Source organism: Chelonia mydas, chromosome 20 (assembly GCF_015237465.2).
Source record: "Chelonia mydas isolate rCheMyd1 chromosome 20, rCheMyd1.pri.v2, whole genome shotgun sequence".
Taxonomy (NCBI): Eukaryota; Metazoa; Chordata; order Testudines; family Cheloniidae; genus Chelonia; species Chelonia mydas.
In genome coordinates, this window is record NC_051260.2 from 2,493,473 (window position 1) to 2,516,361 (window position 22,889).

A 22,889-nucleotide genomic window follows, 5' to 3' on the forward strand; every position below is an offset into this window, starting at 1 on the left:
ACCCCAGGCCTGATGTCTACAACCGCAGCCCGGGCCCGGACGCAGGGGGAGAGCGAGTCGCTGCCCCAAACAGCTCCCTAGGCAAAGCGCGGGAGGGGAAACTGAGGCATGGAACGAGGGCGGGACCTGTCCGCTGTCACCCAGCAGGCCAGAGCCCCACTCTCCTGGGTCCCGCTCCCTCAGGCAGACAAGGCGTTGACTGTCCGGCTCCCACAGTCTCTCCCCGCAGGAGCCGGGCCGTCCGGCCCCTCCACGCCCCCGGTTCTGAGCGGGGCGGCTGGAGGGACGGGGGCGTTGACGGGCGGGCGAGTGTTGCGAGCCGGGCGTTATTTGACCGTGTCTTTAACAGGCCCGAGGGCGGGCGGGCGCCTGCCTTAGGGTTCCTTTGTCTTGATTTGGTCCCTCTTCCCTCTTAGAACGGGCCAGCCCCCCCCGCCAACAGCTCTCCCGCGAGGGGGCGCCCCAGCCAGCCCACCTGGCCAGGTGCGACCCCCGCTGACGGCCCCTCCCCGGCCCGCTGGGCGCCAGGCTCACCCCGCTGATGGACCGGAGGAAGCCGCGGCTGCTGCTGGCCGGACTCTGGGTCGCCGCCCTCCTGCTGCCGGGCGGGTGCGGCCCCCCGCTGCCTGCCCCCTCGCCCGGCCTGCCCGCCTCGGCGCCGGCCCCGCTGGGGGAGGCGGAGCAGGAGCAGGGCTATTACCTGCAGCAGCTCTTCGGGCTGTACGGGGAGAACGGCACCTTGTCCTTCCACGGCCTCACCCGCCTGCTGCGGAGCCTGGGGCTGGGCCGGGTGCGGGTGGTGGAGATGGAGCACGAGGCGCTGGGCCACGGGCACGTCGCCCACCTGGACGTGCTGGAGCTGCAGGACAAGCAGCGCCGCCACTCGGCCCCGGAGCAGGCCGGCGCGGAGCCGCCCAGCCTGGGCCCCGAGCTGCAGGGAGAGAACGGCCCCTCCAGGTACCCGCCCGGCCCGCGGCCCCCTGCGCTCCCAGCCCTGGGCTCCCCCCACCCAGCCCCGCCGGCGCCCCTCACTCCCGGCCCGCGGCCCCCGGCTAGCCCAGGGCTCTGCCCCCCCAGCCCTGCCGGCGCCCCTCACTCCCGGCCCGCAGCCCCCTGCCAGACCAGCCCTGGGCTCCCCCCACCCAGCCCCGCCGGCGCCCCTCACTCCCGGCCCGCGGCCCCCGGCTAGCCCAGCCCCGGGCTCCCCCCACCCAGCCCCGCCAGTGCCCCTCACTCCCGGCCCGCGGCCCCCGGCTAGCCCAGCCCAGGGCTCTGCCCCCCCAGCCCTGCCGGTGCCCCTCACTCCCGACCCGCGGCCCCTGTCAACCCAGCCCTGGGCTCCCCCCACCCAGCCCCGCCGGTGCCCCTCACTCCCCACCCGCGGCCCCTTGACACTCCAGTCCTGCCCCTGCCCGTCATTCCCAGCCATCCCCTCCCGGCCCCCGGGCTGCAGCTGGGAACTGGGAATTCGTTTTTGTTCCTTCCTTTCAGGCCGGGATCCCCTGGAAGGAACCAGCCAGAGACTGTCCGGCCGTCCCAGGCTGACCCGACGCCCCAGCCGCCAGCTGCCTCCGAGGGCACCCGCCCGCCCTTGGACACGGAAGGGCCCAGCACCACCTGCGCCCCAGGGCACCCTGGGAGCCGAAGAGACCCTGTCCAGGCCCCCCCAGCCCTGCCCCACCTGACGCTGCTGGAGAGGGTGCTGGCCCTGGACCACTCCGTCATGGACCACCTGCACGAGGATGTGAGGGGGGGTCCGCCCTGCGGGTTCTCAGACCCTCTGGGCTCTAAAGGGGACGGGCTCTGAAGTGGGGGGCAGACATCCTCAGCCAGTGGGGTGGGGGGTCTCAGTGCTGACCAGCTCTAACCACTAGACCCCATGCCCCCCCCCCCAGCCCCGGGAACGGAACCCAGGAGTCCTGGCCCCCCAGCGCCCGGAACAGATCCCAGGGGCCCCGGCGAGTCACTCGGCAGCCCCTGCGCTCCAGCCGTCCGGGGCTTGGGAGGGCCGGTGGGTCACGCCCCTTCCCCGGGGGGGCCTCGCTCACCCGCGCTGTCCGTCCCCCCCCAGTGTCTCAACGTGACGCAGCTGCTGGTGAATTTCGGGCTGAACGCCGCCGCCAAGATCACGCCCGAGCAGTTCGCGCTGCTGTGCCCGGCCCTGCTATACCAGATCGACAGCCGGGTCTGCATCCGGCACCACGACCCGCTGGCGCCGGAGCCCCTGGGGCGGGCGCTGTGGCCAGGTACCACCCTCCCCCAGCCCAGCCCTGGGCCAGCGGGGGGCTCTGCCCTGCCCCACTATTCCCCAGAGCCTCGGGAAGGGGCCGCCCCCCCATGGGGAAACTGAGGCACAGAGCGGGGAGATGACGGGCGCGGCCCGCAGCCTCTCCTTCTGCCGAGGGATTTTCCTGCCCTCCGGCTTTGCCAACGCCCCAGGGTGTGTGGGCGGGCCGGGGGGGGGAAGGAATAGAGCCCAGGGCGCCCCCAGCCACCTCACCCTGCTTCCTCTTGCAGTTCTGGGCTGGGGCTTCCTGGCCATCACGCTGGTCAGCCTGCCCTCGGCGCTGGCCCTGCTGCTGGTGCCCTGGCTCGGCGGCGCCTGCGGCCGCCTCCTCCTGGCCTTCCTGGTGGCGCTGGCCGTGGGGACGCTGTGCGGGGACGCCCTGCTTCACCTGTGGCCGCATGTAAGTACGGGCTCGCCGGGCCCCCCAGCGCCCGAGCTGGGAGTCCCGGGGCGAGGGGGCCGCGGTCTGCTGCAGATCCATCCCGGGGCGCGTCTGCGCCGCAGCCAGGGCGCCCAGCGGGCCCCGACCCAGCCCAGCCCGGCACCTGGGCAGCGGCCCGGGCCCCCTGGCCCTCCCAGCGCCCACAGCGGGGGCCATCCCAGGCCCACCGACCCCCAGCTCGCGCCCCCATTGAATCCCCCCATTCCTCCCTGCCCCCCGCAGCGCTGGGAGCCCCCGAGGGGGACCCCCGGCTCCCCTCCCTCCTCCTGCCTTTAGGCCCAAGGGAGGCGCCAGGAGACGCCGCTGGAGCACCAGGACTCGGTGCTGAAGGGGCTGTCGGTCCTGGGGGGCATTTACCTCTTGTTCCTCATCGAGCACCTCCTGGGCACGCTGAAGCAGAGACGGAGGCAGCCGGTAAGAGCCGCCTGGGCCGGCCGGGAGCCCGCCCAGGGTAGGGGGCTGGAGGGGGGCAGGACGGCGGGGGGCACCCTTCCCGTCAGCGCCCTGGGGCAATGCCCGGGGCCCCCGGGCTGCTGGCTTCCAGACGGGCCCCGACGCCACCTGGGGCTGCGGAGTTCACCAGGGCTGGAGCGCTGGCCCCGGGGTCCTGGCCCCGGCCCCGTGGGGGTCAGGGGGCCGGGGGGTTTGGTGGCTCTGCCTGGCCGGAGTGGCTACGGGGTGACGGCACATCCTGGGTCCTGCTGCTGCAGCATCCCGGCGTCGGGTCCGTCCAGCCCCGTGTCCCGGCTGCCTGGGCCCCTGCAGGTCCCGGCGTCGGGTCCGTCCAGCCCCGTGTCCCGGCTCCCTGGGCCCCTGCAGTTCCCGGCGTCGGGTCCGTCCAGCCCCGTGTCCCGGCTCCCTGGGCCCCTGCAGGTCCCGGCGTCGGGTCCGTCCAGCCCCGTGTCCCGGCTGCCTAGGCCCGTGCAGGTCCCGGCGTCGGGTCCGTCCAGCCCCGTGTCCCGGCTCCCTGGGCCCGTGCAGGTCCCGGCGGTGGGTCTGTCCAGCCCCGTGTCCCGGCTGCCTGGGCCCCTGCAGGTCCCGGCGTCGGGTCCGTCCAGCCCCGTGTCCCGGCTGCCTGGGCCCCTGCAGTTCCCGGCGTCGGGTCCGTCCAGCCCCGTGTCCCGGCTCCCTGGGCCCCTGCAGGTCCCGGCGTCGGGTCCGTCCAGCCCCGTGTCCCGGCTGCCTGGGCCCCTGCAGTTCCCGGCGTCGGGTCCGTCCAGCCCCGTGTCCCGGCTCCCTGGGCCCCTGCAGGTCCCGGCGTCGGGTCCGTCCAGCCCCGTGTCCCGGCTGCCTGGGCCCGTGCAGGTCCCGGCGGTGGGTCTGTCCCGGCTCCCTGGCCGTTCCTACAGAGCCCATCTGTCCATATCGAAGGTGCCACCCGTCCCAGGAGCCCTTGGTTTGCACCTGTCTAGGATAATGCGGGTGGGACCCAGCCCGGGGGTTTCCCACACCCAGTGGCCGCGATGCCCCGAGCCAGCCGGGCCCCGGCCCCTCGGGTGGCTCTCAGCTCTCGCCGTTGGTTTCCCCCCCTTCAGAGCCGCGCCGCGGGAAGGAGCCCCAGGAGCCCCTCGCTGGATGCAGACGGGAGCCGCGGCTTGACCCTGCGGGCGTCGGCTCCTTCCCCAGGTGAGCCTGGCGCTGGCGCTCGCTCCTGCCCTGAGACTGGGGCTGGAGAAGCCAGAAGCTGCCCCCCCTGCCCCAGCCCGGGCGCTCCTGCCCCGCTCCCCACAGCCGCCCCTGCTGGGAGAGGCCAGCACAGAGGCAGCTGTCGGGGCCGCCCGACCTCCCCATTCCGGCCCCCTCAGCCCACGGCCCGGAGCGGGCGAGTCTTCCCGGCAGCCTGGTCCCCAGCCCCGGCCCCCCGCCGGCTCAGGGCTGCTACCAGCCTGCGGCTGCTCTTCCGAAGGCACCGAAGCCGAATTGCGGCGCCTGACGGCCCCGGGGCCGCGCAGCGACAGCCCCGGCTGGGGAGAGGAGGGGGCGAGGCAGCCCGCGCCGGGCGCGGACGGACCGACGGAGGAGCTGAGCCACCACGGACACTCGCACGGCCCGGCGGCTGGCGTAGCCGACATCGCCTGGATGGTGATCCTGGGCGACGGGATACACAACCTGACGGACGGGCTGGCCATCGGTAAGGGGGCGGGGGACAGGAGCCGCCCCGGGGCCGGGGCCCCAGTTTCCTGGGTGCCAATCGGCTTCTCTTTCCCCGCAGGGGCTGCGTTTTCCGAGGGCGTCTCCAGCGGGTTGAGCACCGCCCTGGCCGTCTTCTGCCACGAGCTGCCCCACGAGCTGGGTAAGTCCCCGGGCAGGGCGGGCCCCAGCCGCCTGGCATCCCACATGCTCTCACCTGCCGCTTCCCTCGCTCCCGCAGGTGACTTCGCCTTGCTGCTCCAGGCTGGCCTGCCAGTCAAGAGGGTGCTTCTCTCCAACCTCATGTCGGCCTCGCTGGCGTATCTGGGCATGGCGGTGGGCACGGCCCTCAGCCAGGGTGCCTCGCCCATCACCCCCTGGATCTTCTCCATCACAGCGGGCATCTTTCTCTACGTGGCGCTGGTGGACATGGTAAGGGGGGGCCTGGCTCTGGTACAGCCTCGCCAGGCCCTGTGCCGGTCACGGGCCGCTGCAGCTCGGCTGGGCTTGCCACGGATCCCGGTGCCAACCCAGCGAGGCTGCTGGAGGCTGGGCACCGCATGGCCCCTTTGCCCGGTGGTGCCTCGTCTCGCACTTACATCGGCAGCTCTTTGGCGCACGGGGTGTTTTGGCTCTGGGTTTGCCCAGCCCCTGATGCCACGGGGTCCTGTCCCTTGCCTGCCGCTCGGGGGCACAAATCATTCCTAGGAACGAGTGTGTGGCAGGCGCCGGCTGCTCCCGGTGGGAACGCTCTGAACGGGTTTTCCTGCGTCCAGAGAACAGCTCCCTCCCGGTGCAATCCTAGGGCCACCCCCCTTGCCCACGTCCAGGGCCCGTCTCTGCCTTGAACAGCCGCTTTAGGCTCCCCGGGCAGCCGGTGGCACCGGTGCCTCGACTGGCTAGCCAGCGGGCAGGCCGAGTGAGTCCGCGCCTGGCACGGGAATGCCCAGGGCTCTGGGGTTACCCCCTCCCTGTGCGGGAACGTCTGTCCTTTCCCGTATCGCCGGATCACAGGCTTCTCCGTTTCCCCTGCAGCTGCCCGAGATGCTGCGGCAAAGCTCCGGCGGGAGCCCGAAGGGGCCTGTGACGTATTTCGCCCTCCAGAACCTGGGCTTTCTCCTGGGAGCCGCCATCATGATGTGCATCGCCCTCTTCGAAGGGCAGATGAGCTTCCGTGTGGATCTGTAACCTGCGGGCACCCGCACTGCTTGCCAAACTCGGGTGGGACAGGGCCGAGGTTACGGGCACCCCCTGCTCCATGGCTGTTGGCTGCTTCGCAGAGAATTAGGACCTCTGGACGCTCTTCCTGCTGACAGCAGGTGCATGACACCCGGGGAGCCCCCCACTCTGCTCCACGTCTCCCGGGAGCAAGCACGGGTTGTAACTCGGTGGGACCCTGGGCTGACTAGTGCGGTTGAGGGGCAGCATTTTGCGTTCGGTACAGGGAGGAGAGCGTGTGGCCAGCACAGTCCCCTACCCCCGCTTTCCAAAATCCACCTTCCGTCAGGACACTTCCGTTCAGATTCTCAGCGTTTGCCCAACGTTTCGGGACGTTGAGTGCACAAGACCAGGCTGAAAACAGCCCAGCGGCCCTCAAGCCACCTGGCCTCCAAGTGACCTGAGCAAGTCTCAGCGTTTCGGAGAGGTAAACGCAGCCGATCTGTGGGCGATTTGGGGGTGGGGTACAGGAGACGTCGCTAAAGGGGCAGAACTGAGCATTTTGGAGACGGGGGAAGCGCTGGAGGCCGCTGGGAGGCCACAGCCCAGTGCCCCACGCGAAGCGTGTGTTCATCGCCGGGAGGAGACGTTCATCGGGGGAGCGGACACGGGAACTCTTACCTCCACCATCATCCGGGGACAAGCGGCAGCGCTCCTCACTCCTTCCGCTCCACTGCCTGGGAAGGAGCCTCCGAAATCCGCTGGGCAGCTAACGGTTTAACCGAATGGAACAAGAAGCCGCCCCCGCGCCTGCCCATTGAAGCTCTGGTCCTGCCCAGGTTAGATTCTGCTGAGAGTTACATTGGCAGACCAGTTTCCCCGCCTAGCCTCTGCCAACAGCTTCTGTAAGGACTAAATCCAGTGTCATTGGACTGGGGGGCAGGAGTTCTGTTCCCAGCTCTGCCACTGACTTGCTGGGTGAACCTGGGCAACTCACCCACCCTTGTGCCTCAGTTTCCCCATCTGTAAAACAGACATGATGATTCTGCCCTGCTTTGAGATCTAATCTACCGCTGAAAAGCACAGCAGGGGAGCCAGACCCCCCCCGCCCCCCCGGGCCCGATCCCGACGGCGCTAACCCCCAGGGGCAGGCGGTGGGAAAGGAGAACGGGAGAAGGAGTAGAAGCCATGGCATTTTAATAAACATAATTGATTCAAAGCCACAATATGAAGAACAGGACTTAGTTGCAGCATACACTGTATAAAATAGATCAAGTCTGAATGCTTTTATTTTTTTAGTTTTAGTCCGTCCCCCACCCCCCCAACTGATGCAGGATTTTTCAAAATACATACATGGAACATCTCAGACAAAAAGGAACCAGTCACTAGGCTCGAACGTGGGAGTGGGAACAAGGCAAACGGGTGGCATTCATGCTGTGGGGATGGATGGCTTCTTGGTTTGTTTCCTTATTTAATTTCACAGCCCCACGAGGGGGTTTAACAGCTTTGGGTTTCCCTTGAAGAATAGGATTTTTATTTTTTTTTAAATTTCCTCCACAGAGACAAGTGCTTTGTTGGTCAGGACTTGATTTTGGCACCCCCCTGGGTGCCAGGTTGTATGGGAGGGGAGAGAAACCAGCTGCTAAGATGAAACCGGCGTGGCTCAAATCTTGCCAAGCCAGGCACCTGCAGCCTCTCGCCCATGGGCTGCATATGGGGGTACCTAGGAGAGGGTTTCACACTTTTTTTCTTTTTAAATTTTAATTGCACATCAAAACTCTGCTGTGTTTCACGCCACGTCCCCGCAGGGTCCTGTGCACCTCTGCCAGGAAAGCAGAGCTGTCCTGATACTCCGCCCGCCCATCCATCAACATGAAGGGCAGGTTTTGTGCTTTAAACCAGCAGAGGAAGGAAGAATGAACTGGTTCAGGGGGCTGGGGGGAAGAAATACAGTTGGAGTCTCTTCCAAAGATTGGTCCAGGACTTGCCCATATACCTGCCCTCTGCTGATATTGCAGGGGGGAGAAGACGGCCGCAGCGTGTTTCACAGAGCGCTCCGGTGGGAATACTCTAGCGTCTCAGACATCTATAGTTCACGCACTCGCCTCTCCCCTATCTGCTGAAATTAAAAGGTGTTCCAATTAAGTTGCCCTGCAACGTGACCTCCAATTAAGGCCCCTGTCTATTAGGAACAACATCACCACCACACACTGGGTTTTGCTCGGCAGGTTCCAGATTCAGTGCTCTGAAGGGGAAAAATTCCAGGGAACAAAAAGTCCCTTTTATTTCAAACCCAAACCCAGCAGCTGTTAAATACAATAAGCAAACAGATCAATCGAGCAGAGGCCACCGCAAACCCCAGCACCGGCGGGTGTCAGTGCTTTCCAGGAAGAGTAACGTGACGCAGGGGGGCTGTGGCAAAGGAGAAAGTTCTTGGTGGAAATTTCCCCCTCAGCTCTTTGGCTGGATCTGCCCTGCCCCAGCAACGCAGCCAGCTGCTTGGCATGTCAGGAATTTGTCAGCCCTAGGATCTGGGGGGTGGGATTTCAGAGGCAAGAAAGCATTCTACACATCCGTGAGCCATTCTGTTTATTGCAAGAGGTAGGTGTGAACAGTGCAGTGAAGTCTAAAATTAAAAAGCTTTTTTGTATTTCCAACCATCTCAAACACACAATGCCCCCGCCCCCGATGACGTAAAATTCACACACAATGCAGCCACCTCACACAAACACACCCCAATCCCTCCGCAGTGACTGACCGGGTTCCCACTTGCTAAGTTCTAGCTCCAGTCCAGTTCAGACAGGTCCCAAATTTACCTGACTGAACTGAACTGAAAATGCTTGGGGGGGAAAACACATCCAAGCATCTGCCCTACGCTCACTCACGCTGGGGACACCTGTTTAAAGTGCACACACTCAGGGCAAGCCAGCTTCTGGGGGCCAGGTAGGGAGCCCCTCCTGGTACTCTCCATTTGGGAGGAGTGCTGAGCTAACTCCTCTGGGGGGGAGGGTTAAAGGGGAGCTGTAAGCCCCCCCTCACAATGAATAACCCTCTCCTCAGAGCTCCCCAGATGGATCTTCCAGCTGGGTCGGCCCAGCGCTCTGGCATCTGTGCAGCCGGAAATGGAAACCACAAGAACACGAGTGTGAAAGAGGCCAGGAAAAACACTCCCAAGCCTGAAATCTCAAAGCGCTGAGCCCCCCAAACCCCACCGCAGCCAACAAGCCCCGAAACTGGAATGGAACACACATGCTGCTAGAAATCACAGGGCTGCTTTCAGCCTATTGCCAGTAGGTCCCGTGGGTGCTGGCTCCCCTGGCCTCCTTCAGACTGCAGAGGGGAGCTTAGCGTCTGAGGTGACACCCCCCTGCCTGCTCAGCCAGCCCAGTACGAAATGGATTTGCCCCTGCCTGTAAACACAACAAGCCTGCACCATGCTGCTGCAACACCGCAAAGCCACGCCGATCTACTGACCTGGGCTGAGACACCTGCTCCCGCCTCCCCGCTTCTGCCTCGTCCGCACACGCTGCGGCAACCCTTGGCGCCTCGTCTCCCGCATGCGGCACTTATGGGTCAAGAAGTCGGCAAGTCAATTTCAGTCAGCGCCGTCTTTGTCCCCGCTGGGGGCTGGATCCGCCACTTGCCCTCTAGGTGAATTTGCTCCCTGAAGCTCAGAACAACTTCGGGTCTGGAACACGCATCTTCAAACAGCACGCAAGATCACCTGCCGGCGAACGGGCTCCTGAACGGCTGCCCCGGAGCACGACTTGCTGACTTCGGGGCCACGACAGGAGAAGCGGAGGCAAAGAAAGTCCGGGGTCCAGGGTGTAAGGATGAGTTCTCTCCCAGCTGCACTAAGCCAGTCAAAGTCAGGACGTGTTAAAAGCACCATCCTCCATGTTACCCGACCCCCTAAAGACAGAAACTCAATCGACGCAGGATGCACCTCTCGCGTTAAAGGCAACCATGGCGATGCTGCCTGTGGGCAAAATTTGGGGAAAAAAAATCCCCCGGCTGCCCATATTAATCAAACTGTATTGACTAGAAACTCACCGAGCACGGGTCTAAACATCCACGGACAACAACTACCAGGGAAGGGGAGAGGAATGAGAAATGGCTCTAGGGAGATGCCACGTTTCTGCTCTAGGACGTGAGGTGTGTCGGCAGAGAGAGAGGGGCCTGGGGAGTGCAGATCCACCCCTGGCGATGGACAGGCAAGTCATGCATCTCACACGACAGCACGTTCTAGGAAACGGATGCACACGACGCGTTTGTTACGGGACATAAACAACACACCTAAACACTGTGCATGCGGTCACAAACCACACGGGGTATTGTCGGGGGGCATCCGGAGAGTGATGCGTATTGTATTTATCTTGGTTTCAGCACGCCCTGAAGGGGCTGGTAAGAGACAGGAGACTCCAGCAGTGAAGGCTGAGGGAATTGGGACTGAAATTATCCGAGTTCTACAATGAACGTTACAGTTCCGACCGCAATTCCAACCGGGAGGCAGGCAGGCTCTTCCTTCCCAGCCTGCCTTCCTCTCCACCCAAATCCCCAGCCAGCACCTGCACTTTCAGAGAGAACTTTCATGAATCCCGCACTGCTGCCCCAATTAGAGCGCGGATCGAAGAACCCGCAAGGCTCATCCGATGTCTATTGCTTTAGCGAGAGAGACGCAGGAGGGGACAGTTCCGGCAGGCCGCCCCCTCCCCTCCCCAGTTTGGCACATCTGCGACAAACAGAACATAAGGAAATAAAGTTACTCCCATTTCTCTCCCCTGTTTTCAGATTCACTTATTTAGCAGGAGTAACTACAGCAACCAAGCTTGGAGAATTCCTTAAAAATCCAGTTCCTAACAGGCCTGCAACAGAGCAGCTACAGTGCAGCAAGCAGGGAAAGGGGCCAGGGGCTGGCCAGAGGGTTATTTAACTAATACTGAGGCTACAAGGCAAGATTTTTGGGTCGGGGCGGGGGAGGGACACACGGGACAGGAAAATACACAGAGATTGTCAAGACTGAACAGGTCCAAAAGGAGGAATTCTGAAGGTAGGTCGCTAGAAATCAACAAACCCAACGGGAGACGGGGTGTAATTCATTTTTCCTAAGCAGACAGACAATGATCGTAAACTTTAAAACTCTCCTCTCCAAGCAGGTACAAAAGGAAGAAAAGGATAACAAAAAACTAACTGCTTGATTTAAAGAGAGGTCTTGAAAGTGCTTTGATTTGGAATATTACTTTATACCTAAGCAAGTTACTGGCAAGATGCGCATGGGGCATGGATTCCAATCTTCAAGCAGATGGATTGGAGGATCCAGGGAATTCGGTTACCCCTGCTAAATAGCAAAGTTGGAGTCTTGTAAACAAAACACACCCCTCAACTCTCTGCCCTTTCCCCAGTCACACAGCAAAGCCTGGTGTCAAACCCAGTGCTAGCCATGTTAGAGGTTTCTCAGGCAAGTTTACAGGAACAGCTTTGCAGAGCGGTGTTAATCTTGCTAGAGGTCACTCATAAGAGCATGATTCTCTGACAAAATCCCCTTCTCTGCAGGCATGTCAGGGAAATGGTACCGTTAACAAGGAGCGGACTACAAATCTAGTCAATCTCAAACCAAAAATGTCAAGGAGTTTCACATCCCACAGCTGCCCCTGAGCTCCCACGGCAGGTTTTGTGGTCTGACCACCATATTTTCTCTCTTTAAAGAATGCTTTTCTCTCCTCCACACAAACAGAAGAAACCGACCAGACTCAACCAACTGGAACCAAAGAGAGAAATACAGTCTTCTTCTAATCTGCCTTCTAGTCATCATGGGTGAAATTGACTGAAGCAGCACAAAGACCTCCTACCGACTTTTGGCACAGGGTGAAACTCTGGAACAGAGCAAGCAAAGACAGCAGGTTAAGGACAGAAGCATGCTTTTTAAGTGGGCGCTGCCCCTCTAAACACTGGGTTCTGATTCCATGTGGACAGCAAATAGATAGATGCCCATCTATCTCCTACCAGCTCTTCTTGAGAGAGGAATTTAGTGGCATGGCTAAAGACGTCTCTAAGAGAGAACGCAGCTTGGGAGGAAACAAGATTCCTGCTACATATTGCTGGCTTTCATCTTTGATTTTTAAATACCTCCTTAAAGAAGGAAGCAGGAGAAAGCTATAAGGATCCCTAAGGCCAAAAATAAAATAGAAACTTGATAGATCTGTAGGGATGAGACAAACCCTAACATCCAGAACAGTTCTGGTAATCAGAAGTTTTCCTAGCATGCTGAGCGTGGGGTGGGGGTGGGGGGTGATGGAGAAGGTGCTGATCTGACGGAGTGGGAAGCTAAGCTGACGTAGGACAGAGAGACAGAGCACTTGACACATCCTCCAGGGACAGAGGAGCCTTTTAATTTTTGGTTTTAAGAGGAGGGAGGATACAGACTTAGAAAAAATCCACACCCAAATAAAAAACATTCTCAAAGGAGGGGAGATAGAAGCTGGCACATCGCTATTTTCAGTGCAATTTTCAATCTTGTATTTACACGATACAACTATTCTAATGCGTGACAACAAAAAGCAGCTACAGACTCCTAACACACTATGCTTCAATTAAGCCCACCTGCACACAGTCGCTTTCTGTAAGCAGCGACGGCCCTGCGTTCCAGTGCAAGCTGCCGATGCTGCACTGAATAAGGGGCAAACCCTGCCGAGCATGCATCGGCTTCGCCATTTAATCCAGGGCTGACAAGGTTTGACTCGATGCACCGCCTTGGATGGCAAAGCAGCGTGTTTGGAAACACAGCATGACTACAGACCACTTACACTACTGCAGCCCCTGCAAAAAAGCACGGTGGGGGAGAAGGGGCCCTTCAGGTTGGGGGTACGGACCTTCTCAGGGACATTTGCCCCTCAGAAGCATCCCAAAGTTGTGGGTTGGTTTTGGTTTTTTGCAGCGTCTAAATTCAGATGCAATCATGTCGCAAAGCCAGTTGTGCAGCCGATCTGTTAGCAATGCACCCCAAATCCCTGATGTTAAGGAGCCCTACGTTTCCTCAGGCCAATGACTTGGGGGAGCTGAGAGGCAATGCTAGGACCCCAAAGGGGTGAACACTGGTTGATCAGGCTGCAAAATCTGTTCCCTCTATCTTGTGTGTGTGTTGGGGGGACCATCTCACTATTCAACCCAATCTGCCAGAAACCCCTTTACATCCAGGTGGGGTTTTTGGTCTATCTTTGGCGCCTGCTTTTATTTGTGGGAGGCTAAAAGAGAAGGAAAGTCATTGTAGATTTCCACTCTCCATTTTTCCATATACCCTCCAAAACCTTCCACCTCCTCCAGGGGGAAGGGCTTTCCCACCCCCTTCCCCACCCCCATCCATTTATTTTACATCTACAGTGAACCATAATGAACCAAAAAAAAAAAAAAAAAAAAGCAAGAGTTCAAAGCGACCTTGGACTGTTGGGGCCAGAGACGGGGTTCTGCCCCCTCTATCGATAGAAGACTGACCTGGCTGTCCTTCCCTACCCTCGCCCGTGCTGCAAGGCATGTGGTGGCAAAAAGGTTTTGCAGGTTCTAGATCCCTGGAACTTTCGGGCTGCCGGATGCGGTTTTAAGAAAAGACCTTTGGGCCAAGCGGGGGCTTGCAGCGTAACATCGCCTGCTGTCTCCGAACTGCAGAAAGAAACAATGAGAGCGGGGAGAGGAGCGCGAGGGAGAATCCTACAGAGCAAGGAGGGGGCAAGTCGTCAGATTCAAATGCCGGCAGGCCCCTGTTCGGGGCCCACTGTGCTTCGGGCCATGGTTCTCCCCGAAAAGCCGAACCCCCCCTCACCTCCACCCCATCCACACACCAAGGGAATTGACAGTTCCAAACAACTTCCAAATACTCCCCCGCCCCCAGCAAAAAACTAAAAATGAAAAGAGCAGCCGTTTTGGTTAGTACCTTCAAGTAGATCAACAAGAAAAAGACTTTTCGAAATGTAGACAGATTTTGAAACAGAAATCCGGTTCCATTAGAATGCCTTCTTGCCCACCAGAACTGCAACGCTCACGTGGGGACGGGGTGAGGGGGCAGTTCCAAGGGACCCAGACCCCCCACTTCCTTCCCCCAAATATTGGATAAGGCGCACGGTATCACTCCAGAGGGATGCTCGAACTGAAGAACTGGGCTTTTTCTTTTGGTCATCTCCTAACGTTCCTTGCATGCATCACCGTAGGTCGCGTATTGCTTTTATGGGACACTTCTCTTCCGAACAAGCCGGATTTCACAGTAGTGCAAATTCAGACACAGGACACAAAAGGCAAAGCTACCGAAACTTCTACAGTGGTTTGGGGCACGTGGCTAACTCCCTTCTCCACTGCTGTGGGTTGTGCCTCTGGTGGGAGGGAGAGATGGGTGCTGGGATGGTACGTGGGAGTTTTCTCCAGCACTTTGCCCCAGTGACAGGGCTTGAAAATCCAAAAGCTAGTGGTGTATCCAGAGACTCCGTCTAGCAAAGAAACAGAGCCAGGTACGGCCGGGCTGACCACAATGCCTCAGAAACCGAGAACCCACTGGCACCCAGGAGATGCAGCCGCTTTCTCCTCTAACATTCAAAGGATGATAGGGAAACTGGTCAAACGTCCACACTCGGGTCCCGCAGTGCAAGAGAAGAAGGGCTGGGGTGGTTTCTGGACCCATTCCGTTCTCAGGGAGAAGTTCAACCCAGCTCCTAAGGAAGAGCTGCTCTCGGCTCCATGCAGAACACAAAGGTCTGCAGGGGCCACAAGCCCTTTGGTTGCCAGACTCCCCCCGACACCTTTACGCCAGGGTGCCCAGCTTTGCCAATCTGGTTTACTTTCCTGGCTGTTTGGCAGAGGACTCCAATGGGACCTTTCCTCTGAAAGGTCCACCTGCCTCCCAGGAGCTAAGGCACCAGAACACAACAGCCTCTCTCCTGGGAAGGGGAGAGGAGACATCTCTGCCAGGGAAGGTAAGCTGGATTTAAAGGTACCTCTCCTTTGTAAGCAGGCCAAGAAACCGCTTGTTCTCTCCCACTTTAAGCAGCTTCACTCTCTTGGCAGCATTTTTGCTACCTTGGCTCAATGAACAACCCACACCAGAGATTTCATCCTTGAGCTAGAATAGTCTTGTAGCACCTCACGGGAAGAGAAAGGAGCCCGAGGCACAAGAAGACAAGAAACACTACAGCCCACCCCTTTACAGCGTCCGGACGAGTACCGGGGGCCTCTGCCAACCACCGCTAACCACACCCAGACGGCCTACGCAGGCAGTGTGCCAGGAAAGCCCCCCATCCACCGAATGTGGATTCCAGAAACGCTGTGGCCCCACAGAGACCGAGTGCAGAGCACCAAAGAAACTGCAATTTGATCTACCCGTGCAGAGTGAGTGGTGTCCTCTGCTCTTTGAGAGCATAGATTGGAAGCAAGCTGGCATGGTAGCCTTAAACCAGCTCCTCCTGCTCCTGTCTGTACCCATATAACAGACAGAGCGTTACAGTTTGGTTCTGATCAAGTGCTTTATAAATGCCCAGCACAGGTGAAATTGCATACTGATTCTTAAAACCACTGTGGCCACTGGGGCTCATTTGCTTTCAAGCTGATGAACAATATTTAAGATTGGATTTAGTAAGGCTATTTCCCCCCCGCCCTTCTCCTTTGCATCGGAAGTGAACTGGAAAAGATGCACACGCACGCACAACACACACACACACGCACGCACCCAGACACACACACATGCGCTGGAAAACCAAGACACAGAAGAGGAAGAGTTGTTTATACCTGACTGGTGATGAGGTCTGTCCTATCTTATTCAAAGAAATGCTTTATGTGCATAATATACAGAGGTGCAGCATTTACACATAGGATATTGTAAAGACACTGAGAGCTTGCTACAGATGCCTTAAAAGTGTATTCCCCCAACCCGCTCCCTTTGGATTCTAGTTGGTTTGTTTCACATTGTATCTTTAAGGACTTTAAGTTTGACTAAATATTCATGATCCAAATGGAGCCATCACTCTAAATTTCAAAGAGTTCCTTTCCTCCCTGTTGTCTCCCCCTCTTGCTTCAGCTGAAAAGTTTTACATCACACACCCCCCCCCCACACCGCCACATATGCCCAGTTTTTATGTTCCTGCTGGCGGTTTCTGATTTTCAACACACCCCCAGTGGTGCTGAACCCAGACGAGTTCAGCCAGGAGAAGAGGTTCAAACAGCTTTTTGCGGCTGCAAACCCCCGAACCCGAACGGTCCACTTTTTCACGACCGTGATCTCAAATGGAGGGTTGGGTTTTTTCCTTTGGTTTCTTATTGAAGGCAAAGGTGAGAGCAGGGCTTACAGTGTGAATGGAACAGAAAAGACCACTGACATTCACAACTGGGGGTGTGTGTGGGGGGGAATCACACAAATTCCGCCCCCCCTTTCTGGTCCCTGTGGCATGGAGCCTTTTGGTGAGGAGGAAACACTCCTCCTAATTAGGGTTGAAGTGCAAGAGGAAATCTTGAGATGGAAGTTGATTTTTTTTTTTTTTGGATGTGGTGGGACAAGAGACTGGGATGATCTCAGCGCTGTTCCCCCACCCCCGCTGCTCCCACCTAACCAAAAAAAAAAAAAAAAAAAGAGGGTTGCTTTTTATTTTTTTAACGAATACTTATCATCTTATACGCTCAGAAAACGGACAAAGATCCGTTGTCCATACAGAAGTCACTTAAGCGCTTGAAACGCCCTGGGAAATAAAGCTTACTTGTTCCCTTTCTGAGCCATGTTTCTGCTTTTAGTGCTACTTTGATTAGCTCCAGATCTCAAAGCCGCTGGGATGTGCCAGCTCAGTTGGAATTCATCTCCGCCTTAGATCTGGGACTGAGTGCCCACTCTCCCTCCTTGTAGGACAAGGGGGAGAAAATCAGACCGTTACCGGGAGGGGGAAAAAACAACAACAACGGAGAAGCCTCTAATCTGCTGTGACTCAGAAACCAAAAGAAAACTGACGACGGCATCATCATCAGGTTATTTCTGAATTCATGGAAGTGCCCATCGAGAATAAAGCCAATTCCTAGCTTCCCAGGACTGCCCGGTTCAAGGCCGTTACATTCAGTGTTTGTCCGCAGTTATATGGCTCAGCTGAACTGCCGGTCGGGCAGCGTGTCTAACAATGGCAGTGCAAACACATCTATTGAGTTGAAATGCATTTGTGCTGTTTTTTTTTTTTTTTTTTTTTTTTAAAACACAACTTCCCTTTGTTCATTCATTCCCTAGAAACGGAAACTTTCAACGTTAAAATATAACCCCCCAGACACTCATCTCTCGCTCCCCCTCCCCCCGCTGCTCTCTATCCCCTGGGTCGCTAAAGAGAAACCAGACGCTCAGGTTTTAACAAAAGTGCTTGAAGCAAGTGCTGTGAAGCAAGGGCATGGAGAGAAACTTCCTTTTCTGGGAGGGGCAGGGGACAATCCCACACCCGTTTAGTTTTCAAAAATTAAGTGGCACTGGGGGAGCTGAAAAGGGTCACTCTACACCAAATCTATGCACGGAGCTGAACAGAACGATAAGCTGGAATGGTCTGACTTTGGCATAAAGATCTGTGCAGAGGAAGTTTTTAGATAAGGCCCCCCCACCGCCATACACAAAACACTTAACGTGCTTACGCCGATGCAAATGAGGTGTCGAGAGACACAAAGTTTTGGGGGGGGGAGGGGGCCCATGAGCGGAAGTTTCCCTCCGACCCTCTTTACAATGCACTAGGGAAACCATCACAAATCTCGTTTAGCAAAATAATGCATTATTACCAAACACTTTGATTATTACTTAAATTGTCAAGCTGTGCTGTCAAATGTATACATTACAGCGTTAAAGGAGAACAAGACTGGCGCCTGCGATAGAAACGGCCCCTGTCCCATCCCTGTCCCCAAACCCGCCCTTCCACCCCCCCAAAATGCCCAGCCCACGGATGCACTGCTGGAATTGTTTTCCACTCTGTTATTATTATTATTACTTTCATTATTTTTAAAGAAGACACAAGGGGAGGAGTAAAAATAATCCCAAAAAACTTACTAAGAGCAAATAAAATTAAATTAAAAAGTACAATGCAGCTGAGAGAAGAAATGCTGAAGCCCTTAGAGAGATCACATTGATTGTCTTGTCAGAGTTTAGTCTTTACCACGTCACGTGAAGAGGTAACGCATGACAGCATGAAAACAAGGCAAACCAAAGGCCATTTTTTTCCTCTTAATTACAAAAAAAAAAAAGAGCTTAATCCCACTATACTAAAAAAAAAGCACACCCCAAACACTATGCTAAAATATTCCCTTGCCCTTGTTTGAAATGATTTTGAAATCCTCCCCCTGCGATATTTAATTAAAATTAAAGCAAGATGGCATTAAAATTATCTTAGTGCCTGCAGGTACGGGCATCTTGCCCTCTGACGCACATACGCACAAGAGGCTGAAACCCTAGCCTTGGAGTCAATGGGCACTTTCCCATTTATTTCGACAGGGCGAGGATTTCACTCAAAAGTACTGAGCTGTTAAAGGAATTCTGCCCCTACCCCGGAATTCTCCCGTGTCCTAAATGTGCCACTGTCACTCACCCCAGGAATTCTGTCATTGTTCCTTCAAACCCCCAGGAAAAGGACAAAGATAAGGGAAGCCAGGGCTTCCAGACCTGCACAGATTTCTCAGTGTAGTGCTCTTGTATGCTTCTGAATGCTCAGGCCTGCTGTCGCACAGCAGGAGAAGGACATTTGCCCTTGAAGGGAAGGGGAAAAAAAAAAAAAAAAAAAAGACGACAAATCTTGACTTTGGACCCATACTCCTGCCCCGTAGGGGGCTTATTTGAAGGCTGAGAAATAGGCAGTGCCTGAATTCAGTATTTTAAAAATGAAAAGAGAAAGCGTTGCAAGAGGCAAGTACCCGAACTCAACAATAATGTAAACAAGTCTTTTTCCAGTTCTCCCTCTGCAGAATACTGAAAACGATCTTTCAAGAGGATCTTTCATTCAAGTTTTGTGTGGTTTGATTCCGAACTGAGGTATTCGGTGTAGAAAGGTAACACTTGCTATCAAGGTAGAGAACTTTAGCGTGGAGGGTGGAGGCGAGGAGAGACTTGATCTTGAGGCAACGTACCTAAGAACGGAGCCTTTCGTAACACGTTTCAGAAGGGGAAGGAAGGACTGGTTCAAACAGGCCAGGAGGCTACTTGGCCAAGAGCATCTTATACCGTGGCCTAAAACCCAAGTTGTTTATGCATCACAGAATGGGCCAGCATCCAGTGCGTGGAGAGAAATCCTCACTCTGCTTTTGTGCATTGGATTCCTAGACTATCAGACACACCAGCAAGGAAGGTTTGATTGAAGTGCCTTGAGGGAAACAGGCTGGCTTTCTGCCTTTTCTTCCTTCCCCATCTGGGGATTCTAGGCCTCTCTGAAGATTAGAACTGGCTACTTGGCTACACACTGAGTGTTCCCTTGGCAGCCCGTGTTTCAAGGGTTTTGCTGAGCTGGAGCGTCAGATGGTAACACTAAGGGAGACCAAGCTCAGCTGGTTGCAGTGAGGATAAAGAAGAGGAGGGAAAACAAACAGAAATGCCACCCAAGTCTTTGCTACTCTCCGGGTGAAACCCTTCCGTGAAATGAAAAGCAGCAGCACTGACCACCCGAAGGCCAAGGCTTTTGGTTCTAAGAGTTAAACTTTGGTAAAAGAAACTAACGGTGCAAAGGAGCTTCTCGCTATTCCACGCTCTGCTCCTGCCCGGATAAAGCACCTCTCTCTGCCGGCTGCCAGCACGCTAGCTCCAGCCAGCAGCCCAGCTCTCTGCTCCCTATTTGGCGCTCTTTTGGAAAAGGGGCGGGCTGTCATCACCTGAGGGAAACAGCAATTCGTTGCAATGCCCATTTCACATCATGTAAACGTCTGGCCAAAAAACAAAAAGAAAACCAGAATTCACCTTCCTTTAAAAATACACTATTTTGATCCAAGAAATGCTGACTTTTGTAATAGACGTAACTTTAGGCAGGGCAGCCAAAGCTTATGGCTCGTCCATTTCCTGTAACAGTCTTACTGACCAAAAAGAGAAAGTGACTAGCACCCATGGTCTGCAGATTGGAAAGGAGAGAGACCCTTTCCTGGATGTCCCCCCGGCCCCAACCCAAGGCTTGGTTCTCAAAATATTTCATTCAGTGAGCGCACACGTCACTGACTATCGTCTGAGAACCAGGATGTTACCCCACCTCCCAAGGCTGCAAAAGGAAAGAGAATCAGTGGAAAAGATCGTACATCGAATGTTTTTGCCCTGTCGACCCGCTCTGATCGCTACATCCCAGTCTTTGGCTTCGAACAGACTTGCGATATGGTGAAAGGTTTTTTGTGGGTTTTTGTTTTGTTTTTTTCACGATACTGTTACAGTAATTTTTTTTAAAAAAAAAGTAGTGCACATTCTTGAATGTTTAAAACATGCATTATAAATAGGATTTTTAAAATAAAAAAAAAACCAACACTGAAATGAACACACCAATCCCACATACACACACGCTAATAAAACCTGCCAAGATGCCACGTTAGAAAAATAAATACAGACTTAGGGTTGTGAATAAGGACTTTGAAGTGCATTTTTTTCCTTAAAAGGTTAAAACTTTCAGAAAATTATTATTTTTTTTTTTTAAAGGTAAAAGCTCATTTCATTATAAATAAATGTTTAAAAAGCAACAGACTGACTGACTCTCACATGGGAATGGCGCGCAATACGGAGAGGAACAAAACTTAAGAAGGAATCACCTCTCAGGATCCAACATTTTGCCAAAAGAAGAAAAAAATTCAAATCCCTAAAGTGCCTGGTGTGGGGAGGGAATATTCCAGCAGTGCAAATGCGGGGTTCAGAGCAGACCGCGGCAGATGGACAGTAGCACCCGTTTTGCATATGAAGGAGTGAGAGCTGCCAAAGGTTATCTCAATATCCTGGGTACAGTAGTTCGGGATTCAAGTGTTCTTATTGGAATCGAAGGATGAGCACGAAAACAAAACGATTCAGATGAAGGAGCAGTTACAGTGGCACTTGCCCAGGTGCTAATGCCCACCACTCAGCGGTCGCTCACTTGTCGAATTCCTGACCCCCCCTCCCCGCCTCCAAAGTTCAAGTTTCTGCTTTCTGGCTAGACTGTGCAACTGTGGAATGAACAGAGTCGGCATGCTGCCGCGTCGGGGGCACAGGAGGGGAACTGAAAGGAAAGCGGAGGGTTAGACAGGCAGGAAGGGAAGTTCCAGGTGGAGGATTTGAAACAAAACTGGCTCCAAAGTCAGTCCAACCTCAGGGCTGGGAGGGACCAAACGTTCTTCCCAGCTACTGGGTGAAAGAAATTTGCAATCCAATTCCTAATGGCGGAGCAGCCCTCTTATCAATGAGCAGCCCTGTAAGGCTGATTGATCACTGCCCCCTCAGAGCTGAGTGGTCACCAAGAGACTAAGCAAAGCGGCAGCCCTGGCCCTTGCGGGTGCGGTAGCGGGAGGAGTGCGTCGCAGAAGAACCAAGCAGGGCTGCCCTGCTGCTGTCCTAAGGAGCTTCCCAACGGGGAGAGGTTAGCTCTTGAAACAGGAAGTTAGAAATCAGAAAGTCCCTTTTTCAGAAAACCCAAAACATTCCCTGGCCCCTGCCTGGGACCAGCTGTACTAATGCAATGGGGCCGCTTTCCCCAGCCCTCGCTCCAGGAGGGGTTCGCCCGCACTGAACATGGGAAGGGGAAAGGCTCTTTGCCAACTGCTCGTTAAGTCAATTAGCTGCTGGCATATGAGTGAGGGCCTAGGCAGAAGAGGAAGCTCTAACGTCGGTTGCCAAGCCCTGTGTGAAGGCCTGTTCAGTCTTGTTCTCCTTTAAAGTGCCCTATATTTATAGAATTTCTAAATAAATAGAATAAGATATTAGATACCCATAGTTTAAGCTACTCCGAGTAACAGCCGTCTAAGCCGATAGCATTGTGCCGGTCCTTGGTGTACGGGCACGTGCTGCCGTTGGGCAGGGCCCCGCAAGCCGCTGTCTTGGCCGCGATGCCGCAGTTCTTGAGGAGGTTGAAGCTGAAAGGGCTGATGGCGTCTTTAGGTGGAAAAGGCTTCATGGTGGAGAGGATAAGTGCCAGGCAGTCTGCAACGTCCTTGTTGGGGGCACAAGCCAAGGCTGGGGTGTGACCTGGAACGAAGTCAAGAGGCACCGCTAGTGAAGCTGTCAAGCCAGCTGCATGCGTCAAAGGGGCCCTGGTACCTCGCCGCATTAAGCGGCAGGACAAGGCTCGCTGCTCACCCAACTTCACCACAGTGCAGAGGGGAAGTATTGTCCAGCGATAGGGCATTAGCCTGGGACTTGGGGGTCAATGCCGTGCTCCGCCACAGAATCCCTGGGAGACACCGCAGGCAAGTCACTTAACTTCTCTGTGCCACAGCTCCCCAGTGGGGATCCCTGCCCGGCCTCACAGGAGTGCACTCAGAGAAAGGCATTAAAAACTCTGGGGCGCTTAGATACCATGCGATGGGGCCCACGACATGCAGGTAAACGGACAGCACCTGATGCTGGAGCACTGCATGGGTGGCACCTTTTTACTCTCCCCATCCCAGACTAGGCAACCGGGACCAGTGCAGGGGTCGAACTGGACCCTGCTGGTTTAGAAAAGGGGTCTTTGCTCACTGGGTTTCACTCCCGCCCCTTGGCAGGAGCCTTCAGACCTTGTGCAAAACCCGTCACCTGTTTTCCTGGGCAGGGCCGCAGCTGGGCTAGTCATTTGTGGTCTCGGAGAAAGGCAACTGGCTCAACAGGTTTTTGACTGTTTTTTAAACATGTCCAGAACTGTGGATTCAATTTTTTCAACCAGGGCAATTTTTATTCTCTGAGCAGAGGAGCTAGGACTGGAGTGTGGG

The 22,889-nt window shown here is 56.1% G+C and overlaps 2 protein-coding genes across 3 annotated transcripts in view; one reads left to right on the forward strand and one right to left on the reverse strand.

Moving 5' to 3' along the window:
* The first annotated feature begins 427 nt into the window (after positions 1–427).
* On the forward strand, positions 428–17,222 carry SLC39A5 (solute carrier family 39 member 5). The gene is made up of 10 exons (XM_037884276.2): positions 428–957; positions 1,492–1,744; positions 2,072–2,246; positions 2,518–2,687; positions 3,006–3,143; positions 4,265–4,355; positions 4,636–4,860; positions 4,942–5,022; positions 5,101–5,291; positions 5,895–17,222. The coding sequence occupies exons 1-10, from the start codon at positions 542–544 to the stop codon at positions 6,045–6,047; spliced, it is 1,893 nt and encodes a 630-aa protein (XP_037740204.1). The 5' UTR covers positions 428–541; the 3' UTR covers positions 6,048–17,222.
* ANKRD52 (ankyrin repeat domain 52) overlaps positions 7,198–22,889 on the reverse strand; it is a 51,237-nt gene continuing 35,545 nt past the window's right edge. Inside the window, exon 28 of one of the 2 annotated variants that reach the window (XM_037883731.2) lies at positions 7,198–22,167. In XM_037883731.2, coding sequence (XP_037739659.1) covers positions 21,923–22,167 — 245 coding nt within the window. In that variant the 3' untranslated portion in view covers positions 7,198–21,922. The remainder of the gene's footprint in view (positions 22,168–22,889) is intronic. The other variant, XM_043532587.1, reaches the window with a different exon arrangement.

What these genes read in the sequence shown, in the direction of transcription:
- SLC39A5 (XM_037884276.2), top strand. Translation starts at nt 542, where the DNA reads ATGGACCGGAGGAAGCCGCGGCTGCTGCTGGCCGGACTCTGGGTCGCC. An exon ending in GGAGAGAACGGCCCCTCCAG is followed by an intron (nt 958 to 1,491) that starts GTACCCGCCCGG and finishes CCTTCCTTTCAG; the next exon opens with GCCGGGATCCCCTGGAAGGA. An exon ending in GGGGCGGGCGCTGTGGCCAG is followed by an intron (nt 2,247 to 2,517) that starts GTACCACCCTCC and finishes TTCCTCTTGCAG; the next exon opens with TTCTGGGCTGGGGCTTCCTG.